Source organism: Zingiber officinale, chromosome 8A (assembly GCF_018446385.1).
Source record: "Zingiber officinale cultivar Zhangliang chromosome 8A, Zo_v1.1, whole genome shotgun sequence".
Taxonomy (NCBI): Eukaryota; Viridiplantae; Streptophyta; class Magnoliopsida; order Zingiberales; family Zingiberaceae; genus Zingiber; species Zingiber officinale.
The window spans coordinates 788,809-806,202 of NC_056000.1; the positions used below are offsets into that span (position 1 = coordinate 788,809).

The 17,394-nt window shown below is 41.9% G+C and overlaps 2 protein-coding genes across 2 annotated transcripts in view; both read right to left on the reverse strand.

The window, feature by feature from the left end:
• The window catches only part of LOC122011742 (probable prolyl 4-hydroxylase 9), a 30,918-nt gene extending 20,861 nt beyond the window's left edge, over positions 1 to 10,057 (reverse strand). The window contains exons 1-5 of the mRNA XM_042568119.1: positions 9,802 to 10,057; positions 9,608 to 9,721; positions 8,659 to 8,816; positions 8,122 to 8,224; positions 7,599 to 7,694 (exon numbers count right to left, since the gene is read on the reverse strand). Coding sequence (XP_042424053.1) covers positions 7,599 to 7,694; positions 8,122 to 8,224; positions 8,659 to 8,816; positions 9,608 to 9,721; positions 9,802 to 9,951 — 621 coding nt within the window. The 5' untranslated portion in view covers positions 9,952 to 10,057. The remainder of the gene's footprint in view (positions 1 to 7,598; positions 7,695 to 8,121; positions 8,225 to 8,658; positions 8,817 to 9,607; positions 9,722 to 9,801) is intronic.
• A 1,833-nt stretch (positions 10,058 to 11,890) lies between these two features.
• LOC122011743 lies at positions 11,891 to 14,474 on the reverse strand. The gene is made up of 3 exons (XM_042568120.1): positions 13,791 to 14,474; positions 13,095 to 13,442; positions 11,891 to 12,964 (listed from the first exon to the last, which is right to left on the reverse strand). Exons 1-3 carry the CDS (start codon positions 14,226 to 14,228, stop codon positions 12,365 to 12,367), a joined length of 1,386 nt encoding a protein of 461 aa, XP_042424054.1. The 5' UTR covers positions 14,229 to 14,474; the 3' UTR covers positions 11,891 to 12,364.
• Positions 14,475 to 17,394: the final 2,920 nt, after the last annotated feature.

Sequence of the window (17,394 nt, forward strand, 5' to 3'; positions counted from 1 at the left end):
GTTGGCACTGGGCAAGTCGGTCAAGCAAGTACTGTTAGTGGCTCATATTGAAAGACCAGCTGAAGCTGAAGCACCAAGTGATTAGAGAACACCTTTGATTGAGTTCCTCCGAACGGACCACATGCCGACTGACGAGGAACAAGCTCGGTTGATAAAAAAGAGATATGGGCAGTTCACATTAATAGGGGATCACTTATACAAGATGGCTTTCTCGAGACCATTGCTCAAATGCATCGGATCAGAGGATATTCAATATATTTTACAGGAAGTGCACCAAGGTTCTTGCAAAAGTCATCCGGGCGGTCGTCCGTTGGCTTGAAAGATCTTATTGGCTGGATATTTTGGCCAACCCTGTAAACGGATACAACTCGGACGGTAGCCACTTGCTTATTGTGTCAAAGATGCAAAAACATACCACACTGACCTACGGAAGAATTGAAGATATCCATTGTCTCTTGCCCGTTCGACCAGTGGGGCATGGATATTGTTGGACCTTTTCCCATAGCGACAGGTCAAAGAAAATTTCTCCTCATGGTCGTGGACTACTTCTCTAAATGGATGAAAGTCGAGCCGTTCGCTAAGATAACCGAGCAGATGGTTATCAAATTCTTATAGCAAAATATTGTGTATCGATTTAGCATCCCTCACAAGCTTGTCTTTGACAATGGGAGGCAATTTCAAGGATGGAAGACAGTGTGTGAGTTATGGCATCCTGCAGGCCTTTACATTTGTGGCTTATCCTCAAAGCAATGGCCAGGCAGAAATTACCAACAGAGAAATTATCAACGGACTCAGAACTTGACTCGACAACCTTGAGGGAAGCTAGGTCGACGAGCTACTAAGCATGCTATAGGCTTATCGCACTACACCTCAAGAAGTCACTGGCCTAACCCCATTCCACTTGGTGTATGGAGGAGAGGTTGTGGTGCCAGTCGAGATCGGCGTTGCATCCGATCGGAGATAGTTATATGATGAAGAAAATTCCGAGCGACGTCTTATAAAGTTAGACTTAGTAGATGAAATCAGAGATAAAGCAGTCGTTCGACCGATAACGTACCGGCAAAAAATGAAGCAGAACTACAACAAAAAGATTATTCCATGATCATTTCAGGTCAGTAATTTGGTATAGAAAAGAATCAAGTCAGTCGACGATGTCAGCAAACTAAAATCATAGTGGTGTGGGCCATATAAAGTGGCACAAAGGCTCAACTCGGAATCTTATTATCTGCAAGATAAAAATGGGAGGAATCTAGACCAACCATGGAGCGCAAACCATCTACAGCTTTATCAGGCCGGGTAGTAAGTTTGCATCGAATTTATGTAAATTGTAAAAATATTTGTTCTATGAATGCAAGAAAATTTGAATGAAAAATTACCAAATGTCCTAGACCCTCGGGTCGATCGGCTGAGTTATAAGTGAGTTTGCTCTCATGCTTCCAGACTCTCGTGTCGATCGGTCAAGTTATAAATGAGCTTGCTCTCGTGCTTCCAGACTCTCAAGTCGATCGGCCAAGTTATAAGTGAACTTGCTCTTATGCTTCCAGGCTCTCATGCGGTTCGACCAAGTTATAAGCGAGCTAAGCTCTCGCGCCAAGTGTCCCAGACTCTCGCGTCGATCGGCCAAGTTATAAGTGAGCTTGCTCTCACACTTCCAGTCTCTCACGCCGACCGGCTGAGTTATAAGTGAGCTTGCTCTCACGCTTCCAAACTCTCAAGTCGATTGGCTAAGTTATAAGTGAGTTTGCTCTTATGCTTCCAGACACTCGCGTCGTTCGGCCGAGTTATAAGCGAGCTAAGCTCTCGCACCAAGCGTCCCAGACTCTCGGGTCGATCGACCAAGTTATAAGTGAGCTTGCTCTCATGTTTTTAGATTCCCGTGTCGATCAACCGAGTTATAAGCGAGCTATCCTCGCGCCAAGTGACCCAGACTCTCGTGTCGATCGGCAGAGTTATAAGTGAGCTTGCTCTCATGCATCTAGATTCTCACGTCATTCGACCGAGTAATAAGAGAGCTAAGCTCTCACACTAAGTGTCCCAGACTCTCGCGCCGATCGGCCAAATTATAAGTGAGCTTGCTCTCACGCTTAAAGACTCTCGAGCCGATCCGTCGAGTTATAAGTGAGCTTGCTCTCGCGCTAAGTATCCATACTCTTGAGTCGTTCAGCCAAGTTATAAGCGAGCTTGCTCTCGTGCTAAGTATCCAGACTCTCGAGCCGATCGGCCGAGTTATAAGTGAGCTTACTCTCACACTTACAGACTCTCGAGCTATTCGACCGAGTTATAAGAGAACTAAGCTCTCGCGCTAAGTGTCCTAGACTCTCGTGCCATTCAATCGAGTTATAAGCAAGTTTAGCTCTCGCGTCCTTAGACGAGTTATAAGCAAATTTAGCTCTCGCGTCGTTCAGTCAAGTTATAAGCAAGTTTAGCTCTCGCGTCGTTCAGTCGAGTTATAAGCAAGTTTAGCTCTTGCACTCCCACGCTCCATATTGCTTGAATAGATCAGGAGAGCTAAGCCCAAGAACAAAAAGGAATAAGCTATAAGTTGACGCATTCATAGAATGAAAGCTCTGAGACGCGAAACGGGCAGGCATTGCATTAAACTTAGAAGATTTTTACGAAGTTTCTTACAAGGAGCTACCAATGAACTTAATGGAAACTACGCCAGGTCTGCAATAACGTCATGGGGGAGCACCTCCAAAATCTTCTGCCTTTTTATAAAGGACAGAGGAACCTTAGCGGAGAGATAGTCACCCTCTTTTAGCTGCTTGATAGTCCCGTCAATGTTGTAGCCAAACAATTTGATGGTCCGATTAGTCAGCATCTGGTTGAAATCCCTAAAGCAGAGATATTCCACCATGTGAGCTTCCAGCCGACCGGGTTCCTCCTCCTTATACTTAGCAAGTTCGGCTTTTAATGATTGTAGCTTAGCGTTTTTCTCGTCGATTATTCTTTTGTATTCACCAAGCTGGAGTTCGTGACTCACCTGCTTTGTAGTACGGTCCACTTGCTTTGCAGTCAGAGTCGCCTTCATCTCTGCCAACTTCTTCACCAGGGTTCGAGCCTCCTTATTTTTTATGTCAAGGTCTTTAATGACCTTGACCTTCCAAGCGTTTGCCGAGTTGATCTTTGCCTCAAAATTCTGGGCTTGTTTCCTAAGTTTCTCCAGCTCGACGACCTGGTCGCGATTTTTGTCCTTCTCCACAGTCAAGGCCCGCTCGGATCCAAGAAGTTGCTCAGATTGCTTCTCCAAATCTTCCTTTAATTGCGTCACCTCTGTAGTTAGGCGTTTGATCAAAGACTTGGGAAGCGCCCACGTCTCTGCCCTTTGTTTGTGCTTGCTTTAGCTCGTGGTTCAACTGGGCCAGCCTTTGGCAGAGAGCCAGGTCATCCACCCAAAACTTTTACATAAAAAAATTAGCTATGTAAGGCGGAGCGGAAAGTATAAACTTAAAAATATACGAACTTATCCCAGTGGAGTTTTGGTTGAACCGATCAGCCAACTTAGTTGGAGGGATGGTCGCCGCCCTGGCTTTGACGTTCGCTCAGGTCTAGGCCAACGGACTCTGAATCCTTATCTTGTGTTCAGGCACGCATGGCTGCTCGGGATCGGGGTACCACCATTCGTCAGTAGGCAATCTAAGGATGGTTGTTACATGCATGTGTGAATTGGATTCGATCGGCTCTAAGTTGGCCTGATCCTTAGATTTAGACGTTGGTGTGGAACGAATGGTGGAAAAAGGAGCCGAGGGGCCGGCCGACGCTGATGGTAGATAAGATAGAGGTTGCACGACGATTGTGCCAGACGGCAGCTCGGAGAGGGAGGATGTCCGGTCGGAAGAGGAGGAAGTTGGCCCGCCCAGTGCTCCCTCGGGAGCAGTAGAAGAGGAGCTTTTGCCCCGTTCGGAAGGCGGTCGAGGTGTGGCATAGTAGCAGAGATCTGAGGGACGGAAGTGGCGGAGCGGACAAGAGCCTCTGTCCGGAGCCTTTTGCGACATTGGCGCTGGATCAATGGCTCCACGGAAGTCGTCGACTCCGAAGGCACCGCTACAGGCACCAAGGAGGGTCGCTCGAGAGGCAGCTCGCCTATGTTAGAGCACCATCACTCCCTGTTATTCGAGTTGCTTCTCCTTCACTGGTCTGCTCTTCCGAGGTCCCAATCAGTAGCAATCCATGGCTCTCCAGCTCGGCGACTCCACGAGTCTCCAACTCTTCATCGGTCAACTTAGAGGAGTCACTAAGTAAAGCCTTAAGCATGACTTTAGCTACAAAAGAGAAGAAAAAAACAGTTAGACCCAAAAACAAGGGAACGAAAAATGGCTCACCAAAAGTGTAGGGCGGCTCAAACGGGACTCAACCCAAACATGTACAAGACGCTCTCAAGCAGCAGCATATGTATGTGGAATTTCAGGTCAGCTGCATAGCGGCTTGGAGGTAGGTCGGCTCCCATCGATATTTGCCTAGTTCGGGAGGGCCCGGTAGCTCCATCTGCCAATCGGTCGAAAAAATGGGTCGGCTCCCATCGATATTTGCCTAGTTCGGGAGGGCTCGGTAGCTCCATCTGCCAATCGGTCGAAAAAATGGGTCGGCCGGGAAATAAAAGTAGTGGGATTTCCAGCCCTTATTGGACGAGGACATCTTATCAAAATAAACAATGCCCACTCGGGCCTGGAAGAGAAAAAGACCCGGCTCGGACTGTTTGGGATAATAAAAGTAATGGAAAATGTGAGGGTAAAGGGGAATCCTGTACAATTGGAAAAGCACCACAACCCCACACAGTAACCCAAACGAGTTTGGCACTAATTGTTACAAAGGGATGTGGAAATATCTACAGACTTCTGAGAAGAAAGGAGGTATTGGAAAGCGAAGACCATCATATAATTGGTCCTTAAAAAAAGGGAGGAAGCCATCAAGAGGCATGTGGGGACGATCATACACAAAAGGGATGGTGATTTGGTAATCGGAAAGAATATGATAAGTCATTTTCATTTGATCCACCTTATCGCCATTGAAGTCTAATAAGGTGGAGGTGTACCACAGTCCTGGGATAGCAGGAGGAGGAGGCGGAGAGTGCGCCATATGAAGAAAGACGAAGATCAAAAATCGAAAGAGAAAAGAAGAGAGAACTTACTGGAAAAGAATCGTCGGCGATGAACAGAGAGCAAGGAGTAAGGAAGCAAATGAAGGTGAAGACGAAGGCGATACAGTGAAGGGAAGAATAAAGGCTTTAAAAACTCTATCCTGAGTTGTTTGATCAAGAGCTTCAAAAACTAGATTCGATCAGAACCGTCAAAATTCAAAAAGATAGTTGTCACATTAAATCCCAACAATCGCATGTCACATCGAATAGTCGACGGCAGAAGGTCGCGACACGTGCCAGTGAATCACAGGTAACATTAATGAGGAATGGAAATGCGTGTATGATTAAAAAAGCATGCTCGACATGCTTTGCATTAATGGCAAAGGATTTGAGTGATTTCCAAAAAATCAAGATGACATCAGTAGCAATTAAAAGGCACTATGAGTATGGGGGTGGCCACTTGGGAAAGAGATCAGAAAGGAGCTAACAAAAGTCTAAGTGTCGTCCACGTCTGATCTGAGCGGCGTCAATCCCGGAATCTCCTGACCAAGAATAAATCAACATCCTTAAGAGCTGTAAGTGCAGTAATTGTGCAAGCCGAGCCCGATCGGGAAGAAGAGTTGTAAAAATACTAATTGTCAGTCATCAAACTTGCAGCCTCCTTTCACTAGACTTAAGAGGAAGGCTTGTGATACGGTGATAAAGATGGGCCCCCAAAAGTGGGTCAAAGCAGTGAAGACCGACTGACGTGGAGGTCAAAAGCAAACGGTCAAAGTCGCAGGGTCGGATAGACTCTGAGATCGCGGACTGCGGATCAAACAAGGTTGGTCAAGCGAGCCCTGAGAGTCAGTCAGATGTGCGAGCGTCCTCTGCAACTTGCAGCTAAGGTTAAGAGTCAAATACTAAGTTATCCAACCCACCGCCGTTGCTAATCGGACCTAAGGTCCGATCGGACACAAGGCACCTTTTCGACAACAACAATAGTTTGCGGAACGAGTACTGCCAGAGAAAAGGTTTTTAGCTGGCTCGAGGGAAGCCATCACAGCTAACCACCCTTCATCTCTGTCGGGGAGTGATCCACTTGCGGTGAACCATGGGGAGTGACCGGCGCTCTGACCGACTGGCCAGAGCATCTCCGGACAGAATGGGCAAATGGCGGGCAACAGGGTTGGGCAACTAAACCTCCATCATGAGCTTGACATCTGAAAAACATTGTCGGATCGGGTGGAGATGGCCGAAGATACACAAGGTCGCCGAGAAGATATGGTCCGCGATGATGAGATGCCTTGACTACTGTGTTGTATGTACCGTGACGAGTGCACATAGACGTGTGAGGTCGATGTGAGAAATGTGATTATGATTGTATGTACTCATGGTAGGTTTGAGATGTGTTGATGAGGTAGGCTAGTGTATCTACGCATACACCGGGCCTAAGCGGTGTGACGAGTCTTCACACCAGTCCGCCATTTGTCCGGACATAACGTGTACGGGACCAATCGTACCGCTTGGCTTGTATGTGCTCCATTTCCATGATCTATTTACCTTTCATCAAATAAATAAATAAAGTCGAGTGAAAAATAGGTCGGTAGCTCCACTCTGTATGGCCAAGCTGCAAGCGGGATCCTCTGGTCCCGTCTGCCTTGGTCCGCTCCTAGACTAGGGGCAGTGATAGGTGGATTTAATGGTTCCCACCTGTTTAGCAAGGGGGTCCATTGAATTCCACCTATCACTACAGTGGACCAGGGCCCTGGTCCACTAAATGCAGACTAGAGGATCCCTGCTCACCGAGCTGGTGACATCTCGGCCGAGTCGCTCCCGGTCGGCCTACAACGGAACCCACATACATATCTTATCGTATTTTTTTTTGGAAGTTTGTGCCGCCAACAATAGAGAATGTCTAACAGGCAAATCGTACTTTAGAAACTTCTAGCCTGTTACAGAGATTTACATGCTCACTTCAGAAAAGGTGTCAGAGATACTTTTCGACTTGTCTTTGTTTAGGAAGTTTTGGAAAATGTGCATATGCTTTGGGATACGTGCATATGCGCTACAGTGACACTATAAAAGGGGGATCTCCATCTACAGGCAGAGATATGTGATGCTCCATTATTCCACACGCTCTCTCCTACTGTTTACTATTCTCTTCGCTAGAACCGAGTACTGACTTGAGCATCAGAGGGTCAACACCGGGTACCCCTTCCCTGGCTCGGCACTATCTCTCCTCTGTTACAGAACAGCACGGAGTCTTCATCCAAACAACAGCAGCGTCATGTTCCCAGCTAACCGTTTTCTCAGCTTTCGGACAGGATCAGTAATTATATAGTAGTATTAACAAAACCATAAAGTTTATCAATACTTATCCTTCTGTTCACAGCTCTAACTTCCTTCAATGTGACAAATCAGATATTTACCTTTGCTTTGAAAATACAAAAATATGAAGAACATATGACACATATTCCTGATCAGATTCTCAATGAAATTATCAAGAAGGATTGTTCCAGGACATGAGAAGGATACTTACTCTTTGGCTTTTCTGTGGCCCATATTCAGCAGGGTTGAATGCATCATAGTGACAAGCATACTTCTGCCCTATCTCATACCGAAGGACGTTGAATGACTGCAATAAGTTGGACAACCATTACTCACAAACAACACTAGAGTTACCCTAAAAATTGACAAGCAATACTTTTTCTAAAGATATTAGAAATGAACCAGTGGTGGAAAATAATTTTGCAATGCCTGGTATGTTTCTACACTTTTATAGACTTATGGACAATTATTAGCCCAATTATTTGTTGTTTATTCAAGTTCTTGGGATGCAATTACAAGAACTGAGTATGCGGTTGAGGCATTTGAATTTCTCTTTTCTTCCTTTGAACTTGATGATACAGTCCCTTCGTCAAGACACAAATTTCTCAGATTACTAGAGGCCAACAATGCTCGAAAAGTTGCTTACTTGAATATACTCAACTTGAATAAAACTTGCCATATCAAAACCAAACATTTTGAGCTTATTGTACTGTGTTGAACTATTCAAACAATACCTCTCCATGTTCTCTTGGAATCATAGTAGCTCTAGCAATCTTCTCCTCAATTTGATGCAAGACTCCACTTGAATCTTCAGATGCACTCAAAAATGTGCCAGAACTGTTGCCATCAGTAAAGAATAACAAGTTTTTGCAGTGGATGGAAAGTAAAAATATCCATTTCTCAGAAAACAGTGTACTAGATCAGAAATATGACCTATATTATATTGCACTTTGTGCTGTAAAATATCTTTGATGTAAAATTCATACATCATAAATAGATTCATTACTAGTTAACAATAAAGCTCCGTGTTTCAAATGGAAACTACTAAAAAGATAATTTTATTCCTAACAAATTGAATAAAACATACCCATTTCAACAGTCATTCTTTATCAGTAAAGGAATAATTTGTAAGATTTTGACAAGTAATTTCTATGTTTTTATCAAAAATAAAACACACACAATCTCACTAGCATTAAGTTTATAAACTTTATCATCCAACAGTAGGTATGCATTTTGAATTTCACCAAAATCAAAATCTCTGGAAAAGACACCTTGTTCTTATTCCTTGAGTATTCTCCTCAGTCTCCCCCTTCCGTAAAGCCAACGTCGACGGCCTAAGCCTAGACTTAGCCTTCTTTATAATTGTCTGGCATTGTTCTTCTGTAGCAAAACTTGGAAAGTATAATGCACGAGGTCTCCAGCTCAAAACCTGCAAGAAGGATTAATACCAATTACCTTATTGCCCATTAAAGAAAGGAACTCATTCTGTTGTTAGGCTGAGCATCATTCAACTTATTGAATGCTAACTCAGAAATCTAACATGCTTGCTGGAAAAACAGCATATCTGTAGAAAGGTGGATATCTCAGTACAATGAAACTCACACCATTTAGAAACTCTGGTTATGAAAGTTAAAATGTAATAGGAAGCAGATAAGTTTCCCATTTATATTTCTGCTTCAAAATGATGACACGCTCAAGGCAAGGTAAAACGAAACAACACTACCAACTCAATCAATTCACTATGGATCATACAACCAAATCAACTATGCTGATAATACCTGTTTCTTCTTATCAATAGTGAAAATTGCGAATCAGGATAGGTGCTCGCTTATGTTAACATGTATAAATAGATAAGCAAAAGTGCATATCTTTTTGATGGCAAACTCCTCGGAATCATCAAATTTTATGTAATCACACACAGGGATAATTAATTTTTAAAGAACCACCAGCCAAAATAAGCAAATCTTACTCCTGACAAATCAAATTGGAGTCCTTATTAATTATTACTGGAAAAGAAAACTATGCCGCAAATTTCCTCCATATCCTCTCATGAACGAATTCAAATTTACAACAAAATTCAGGTAAAAATTTCAAGATCTACTCTATGAATCCAATACAAAGGGGAAAATTTTACATGCAACACAGCAAAATCCAGGTTAAAGTTCAAGATCTACTCTATAAATCCAATACAACAGGGAAAATTTTACACGAGACACTAACCTGGAAAGGTATCGCAGACGTAGTGAGTTCGCCGGTTTCCCCGCTGGGCATGGTTGGCCACTTCGCCCCGTCATCGTCGAGCTCTAGCAGCTTCGAACGGCGCACGTTGTCTAACTGTACGACTGAGACAGTGACGTTTGGATCGAGTAACAGATCGAAGGGCACGCTAGGGTTGAACGTAGAAATATACCAACCTGAGAGGCGGGCGAAGCGATGAGAATGGATGAACCGAGGAGACCGGCGAGGAAGAAGAATGCGCAGAAGAAAAGGGCAGCGGGCAGGCCAATTTTTTCTCGAGCAAAGCGAGGTAAGAAGGGCAACCTTGGCCCCCTGTTTCCTTTCATGGCCGATTGGAGAAGCGGCGTCGAATCGATGGAGCAAGAGAACCGAGAGCGAGAGCGAGACCGAGACCGAGAAAGGAGACGAGGAGAACCAAGGAAAGTCCAACCAAACAACTGGGCATCTTTAATATGCCCCCCTTAAGAGTTTACTAATGTTAACAAAATTATTTTATTTTACCCAGATTTTTAGAAATTAATTTAGTAATAATTTAAAGGATAAAATAAATATTTTAATTTTTAAAACGTGTTTAACAATAAAAAAAAGAAATATTTGAAGCTAATTTAATATTTATGAAAACTATCAAAACAATTATTTTATAATTTCTTTACTAATTTTATCATTGTCAATAATGAGAATATAATTGTTGGCTAAAAATTACAAGGGATCAATTAGTCATAAAATTAAAAAACATAATATTAATTAATTAATTAATTAAATTACAATGAGAACAGATGGAATTAATGTCATTCAGATAAAATAAAGAAGCAAGAAGAATAGAAAACTCTATACATTAAGTTTGAAACGGAGCAAATTGATTTGGAGATGGAAATCCCACGCTAGTTATCATGTCTTTGCAATCTATTTAGGATTGTGTACCCAGTTTTAGTTATTGACATAATTTTTTTATTTTAGGGTGGGAAAAGGGGATTCATTCATCTCTCACGTTCGTGTCAATTCGTCCTAAATTAACATGAAAAAATTAAATCATAAATAATTATTAATCTTAAACAGTTAAATAATATATATATATATATATATATATGATAAGATAAATACCGCCTACTGGTTAAAATTTAACCTCAGAATAAGCTTCACGTTTGCCTTAAAAATAACCATGAACTGGCCCTTCGTTTTGGGCCAAGGTCAGGACTGCTGCTCTTATTTAATAAAAGGAAAATGGAGATTAATTTAGCTAGATGGATCTATAAACTTGTAAATCAGGAACACTAAAAGATAGTACGACAAAGATTATCTTGTGTAATCCCGAGGCTATGGTATAATGGTAAATTGTGAACGGATTATCTATACAATAAAGATTTGAATTTTACCTAAAATATATTATTCGTGAGAGTTTGAATTACTTAGGATGTGGGATCGTCCGTTATAATTTATTTGTACTTCTTAATTTATCATGATGACACGTGGATAACTTTTATAAAACTAAATTAATGATAATAAAAAATCGAATACTCATCCCTACGTAAACTTTTCAAAATTTTCATTCTATTACGATTCCAACAGTAGATGTTTGAAAATCTATTGATAACTTTATCAACGGAACACCAAGACAACTATCATGATAATAAAAAAAATAATTACATTCATCTCAAATATTCAAAAAAAGATAAATTACTTATAATCTGTCTATCAAATTGAAAAAAAAAACAATTTTCAAAATATATATCCCTTGAGAATTGAGCCGGCCAACACAGCTATCACGGTAATAAAAAATATTCATCCGTCCTAACACGTCCGCTGGTCCGTCACACCTCCACTGGTCCATCACGAGGCCTATCCGGCGGCCAAACAGCTATCATGATCTTCCTGCATGTTGCAACTACCACCATGAGTGCTACTATTTGTTTATTCTCACGCCTGTTTACAGCGGAATAGTCGAAACTTGGACAACATGTCCGGCATCATTTCTCTTTCCATGCATCTGTAGATGACTAAACTTCTGAAAATGCTACCTGGTTTATTCCATCCACCTCAGCAATTGTGTCATCTTGTAAAGTAACCAGAAATACAAGACACAATAGACAATAACTTTAATGATAGTTAAAGTTAGCAAAAGCTGGTCTCCATCAACTTCAACATGGATAGTAGGCTAGCAAATGTTCCAATGAAAAATCCACAGTTACATAAATTAGTCAAATGCAGCCCATCAACCACACATTAGAAGTTCAGAACCCCATGCCATGCCATGCACTGCACTCGATAAAAAAAAATGAAGCAAAGTTCTTGTTGCCACTGGAAAAATAGGCTTTTCACGGGAAGAAACAACAATTACAACAGCAATATTAATTAGCACCATCCTCTCCTTTCAGGAACGGAAGCATCACCCTATTACAACCAAAAAAAAAAAAACAGAATCCCCAAAGCACATTCGGCATAACTGACAAACCAAAATAAAAAAACAGGTTTATCAACCTAAGACCCTACTATCCTTTGAAAGGATCCACCAAGCCCCACTGGTGGAGGATCGGATAATCAATACTCTGTGTATTAAAGAGCATTGAACAATGATGACCCACATTACGAAGGGCATCTCCATAAGTAAACTTAATCACCTAGAAATTAGCCTCTGCATACCTATATTAATTTCATGGTCAGTCAAGATGAAGGAACTACCAGTCCAGTCCGATATAGACAATTATGCTCGCTTCAAATCTTAAGCAGCAATAGCATTAAGTTTTAACCGTCAGCAGTATCATTGAATTTCCCCAATGCTGCAATCTTAGCCCGATGACCACCAACCATGATGCTCTTCCCCCTCTCCCTTTGAGGTAGCTCGCAAGCCTCACTAATCGACTCACGTTTTATGTCCGCCGGAGGGATAAAACAATCCATGGAAAGGCCAGCAACATTAAAAGCCACCTCTTCAATAGTCCAAGCCTCTTCCATCCTGGTCTTTGAATGGCTCATGACCACTTCACCAAACCGAAAGAGAGTCACAACTGAATGGCCAGAATGCGCAATCATCATGCCTTCGACAGGGCGGTAGTCATCTAGGAAGGAGTTGATTGAGGTTTCCCAATAAACTGCATCCCCACCAGAACTTGGCTGAATCCGAGTCAGATGCGAGTCCTCGATATGGAGGAGAAGCCCAGTTTTCTGGCTAAAGTAGCCGAACAAGACATGCCTAATAACCTCAGCAGCCCCTTCGCTCCTGGACCTAAGTGTATCTGGATCTGCACAGAGCTTGAGGATGAAGCAATCCTCACCGTTGATCTTTTTCTCCCCAATACATCGAGTATTAGCAAACATGCTAGCTGTGGTCAGTGGATCAAGACCCTATATTTATACAAACATAAGATCATCTGAATTAAACATACTGAAAAGAGAATAAGTAACATACAACAGAAGCATTCCAACATGGTACATGATGAAAAAGGTTAAACCTTCCCCCTTTGAGCTACTATACCTGAAGAGCTCTACGAAGGGGACGAATGGGACCCTTGGCAGCATGAGCACCTAGCCATGGTGTGTGCCGCCAAACTAGCTTGCCGTTACAACCCGCATGGACCTTATTGCCACCTACAGAGAGCTCAACATACCACATCTCAGGTACCATCTGCCAGAGAACAAATCCACCAGACTCAGCATCCCTTGTTGCACCCCTGTTTTTTATGACCCTGGTTGCAGTCTCAAACTCGGTAGCCACCATCCGCACCTTCCCCATTGCATATGTATTCCTAATGGAACTGAGCAGCTTGAGACCTCCTGATGCAGCAATGTACTGCTGAAGGATGTACTGTGCTGAAGAGGTCTCCTGCCACAAGTAGTAAAAGAACAAATGCTAGAAAGCCATGTTTAACAAGGAAGAAATCAATTGAAGATAAAATGAATTTATCAAATCCTGGAAGGAAATGCCTCGTATTTTTCTTCCCTATCGATTCCTAAAAATATGAATTTTATATTATTAACCAACGAATACAAAAGTCAACATAACAAGCATTTCGCCAAAGAAAGCTACATTACCGTGATCAAAATAACCGCAGTAAATCCTATAAAAGATTATATTCTAGCAGCTAGATAATATTAAATGCTCACAACCAATATAAATCACGTCATTAAATAAAGTGAAATTATGTAGATCCGAGAAAGATGAAATCCTTACAATGGGAGTATCCTTAATGCTGAGGTGAGGAAGCGGGTCGGTGGAGCAAGCATGGATAGGGGCGAGGGGAGCCGCCATGACGCCGAGCAGCAACCGTAGATCCGGTCGTCGGAAGGAGGCAGCGGAGACTGAGACGGACGGCGCACGCGACAGCTGGTCCTTGACCCACTGTCCCCACCCACGCTCCTTCTTCGCATCCTCTCCCTCCCCGTGTTCCGGCCCCTCCATCAGCGGGGTCAGACTCCCGGATCTCGGCACCGCGAGTTCCCCCGCGATCCCGCGCCGCCTCCACCGCCGAGAGAACGACAGTAGCTCCGCCACCGGCGACGAGCTCCGCCGCGGGCTCTCCGACCTCGACCTCCCCCGCGACCGTGACGGAGACAGTCCCCTCGCAACCTCCTCCCTCAGCGCCGAAAAGAATCCCTGCTTCTTCTCCATCCTCGGTACTACTCGCCGCCTCTAAAAAAACCCTAACCAAAAACACACACAAAAAAAAAACAAGGAAGCCTTCGCTTAAAAAGGAAAACCTCCCTGGAGGCTAATGACAATTTGCTCCGGCGAACTGGAGCAACTCAGCGATCGAGCTCCAAATATAGCGTTGCGGAAAGGGAAAGAGGAGGCGGAGCGGAGTGAGGAAGAGTGAGTCCAACCCTTCCGTCTTGTTCAATAAAAGAAGACGGGCCTGGAAAGCGATGGGAGAAATAATGGAAACCCCAAAAAAGCAAAAGCGGGGAGGGGGTTCAATGGTAAATAAAACACAACGCAACTTAAGCAAGGAAGCACTGAAACATGTAAAAAGACATAAATACGAGGGCCGATACAGAAGAATCACCCGCATTTGACGGCGTCGGTCACGTGAGCCGCGTTTCTACAACGACGGAAAAGCGCACCTCCGGTTCCGGAGATGCCCCCGATGGTCACGTGACAGCAGTTTTTTTTTTCTTGCTGCCAATTTAATTAAATAAGTATTTATTAATTAATAAATAATAATGGAATGCCTTTTCTATTCGGATGCGCCAAATGAGACAGTGACGTGTCATTTTGGAGGGTTCGAATGTTGGACCAAATCGGCGTCGACCGAATTGGGGTCGGACTTGAAATTGTTAATCCGACTCGTGTAGTATTCGGTGGATATGGCCCTTGCGGTTCGGGTGGACCAGAGGAGTCGCCATCAAGTCCATACGTGCCATTCTTGAGGCCCCCAGCTCCAGGGACAATCTTAGTTGGCCATGCAGATCACGTTGGGATGTCACGTCGAGTTTGTCCCGTTAAAGTAAATCACGTTTAATAGGTCCCTTGTTAGGTGATTCGGTAAAGTCAAATATCTTTAATATGACTTTTTTTTCTAATTAAGAAAATTAAATATATATTAATTAGATTTCTAATTAAGGGATGCGAGTATTTAAAGATAGCTGAAAGTTTATAGAAATAACACCCTGTGGTCGTTCCTATTTTTGCACGTGACTAAAACATGGGATCCCGTCGCCGTTGTTTTCATGCTTAATTAGTTCACCGATCGAGTCCTGTTCTTGGAGCTAGAATATTAGTAAATTGATCATACTTATTGGACAATTAATACAACACGTCGGTAGATTCTAAGTGAACAGTGTCTCGCACATCTAATAATATCATCACCGTCACTATTATTGTTACTCTAGATTCTCTACCTATAAAACATTTGAATATGTATACCTGCAACCTAGCTTATATTCAGTAAATGATTCTTGAATTGTTTGGATGTACTAGAATTGTTTACATAAATGATTCTCTTTTGTTTTCATAATTATATTCTGTCTTCTTGAAAGAAACAATTAATACCAATAATTATGGGAGATAAACATTGAAAACTTGTGCAGTGGAATATGTACGTACGTATTTCGTTCTTCTTCATTTGAGTCTGCTCTGAGATTAATCCAACTAATTAACATGTAGTAACGCCGCCGTAGATTGCGGCGGTGGGGTTTGTCGCACTGAGGTGACTTGTTCCATCGATGTTCTTCCTGTCCCCCACAGCAAAATCCAACTGGAAAATTTGCAAAGCGTGAAATCATTTGGAAGGATGGAATGAAAAGAGCGTGCGGTTGGTGGACGTTAATTTTCCTTATTTCTGTGGCGATAGATTGATCGATCGATGCTGTCATTGTCTTGCCAGCTAGCTGATAATTAAAAACGCCCTTTTTTATTTTATAATCATAAAGGATGTTCTATGTAAATTATTTTACTATATATCCATGACAACTGAATGAATCAGACATTATAATTATCTGGTTAATCCCTATATATTATGAATATATTCAAGCTGCATGCGACCAGATTTAGTCAAAGGTGAACCTAAGTGAAGTGGGGGGCGGCTAACAATCAGCTTTATGTTAATTATATATCGTGACTCTCTCTCTCTCTCTGCACATTGACGACTTGCTAAACACGCGCTGCGACCAGCTTTTGCTATGATACATCACATCAACATAACAACCACCTCTGCTGCCTTTAATTTTCTCAAAAGATTATTAAAACTTTTCAGAAGTTTTCTTAAACATAATAAAGACCAAAAACATCTTGTATACATGTGGTAAAAAGATTATTCATTCGTTTTAATGTCTCTGTCAATCCATCTCTAAATCAACACAGAAAACATCTCATATACCTACACATTACACAGAAGATGATAAATAAAATTGCATTCAAAGTAGTGTCAGAAAAATTTAGCTAACGTGTTCCGAAAGGCAATATATCATTTAATGTAGAATTCATTGTGAGTAGCGCTCCGTTCCTCTTCTGCATGTTCTTTCTCTCTAATCTCTGTAGAAGAAACTCGATCATAGGAATTAACTCCGGCAGTGAATTTTGGCGACCTTAGTTCCTTCAGCAGTTAAAAGGAAAATTGGGGGAATTACAGCAGTCAAGCTCCTTCAGGATACAGAGAATTTACTTAGTTCAAATATTTTGTCATTTTACATATGAAGCAAGTACACTACAAATGAATATGATTCTCAGCTGTATATATATGTTATAATTTGTGTGTGTATGTTGTTGACTTGCTTGTACTCATATATCATAACTATGTCTCCCGCTCTTTCATGAGTTAGTGCTGTAAATAAGTCGAGCTGAATTGAACTTTGGAGTATTCAAATTTATTTGATAAGGTAACCAAATCGAGTCGAGTCGAGTCGGACTTAAAATGAATCAAGTTTTTGGAATAAGTGTTCAAGCTTGGCTTGGTTTAATTTTTATGAGCTTAACCTTATTTGAAGCTTGATTTGAGTTTGGTTCATTTAGATATTATCAAGCTTTCAATTCAAGCTTGGCTTGAGTTTGGTTTGAGCTTGGTTCATTTAAATTTGTTTGATTGTTTGAAATTTTTAGTTGTTTGATTGATTATTGAACTTGATAATTTAAATTTATTTATTTATTTTATTATTTATTTTGCATATTGAAAAGAATTTTATTAATGAATATGGTTCATGAACATTGTTCATGAACGTTGTTCACGAACGTTAACGAGCTGAACACATATATGTTCAAGCTTGTTTGTTTAGCTTAACGAGTTGTTCAAATTTATTTATTTAATTAATCTTATGTATGTTGAATAAACATAAACAAGCTC

What these genes read in the sequence shown, in the direction of transcription:
- LOC122011743 (XM_042568120.1), bottom strand. Translation starts at nt 14,228, where the DNA reads ATGGAGAAGAAGCAGGGATTCTTTTCGGCGCTGAGGGAGGAGGTTGCG. An exon ending in GCATTAAGGATACTCCCATT is followed by an intron (nt 13,443 to 13,790) that starts GTAAGGATTTCA and finishes TACTTGTGGCAG; the next exon opens with GAGACCTCTTCAGCACAGTA. An exon ending in CCCTTCGTAGAGCTCTTCAG is followed by an intron (nt 12,965 to 13,094) that starts GTATAGTAGCTC and finishes GTATAAATATAG; the next exon opens with GGTCTTGATCCACTGACCAC.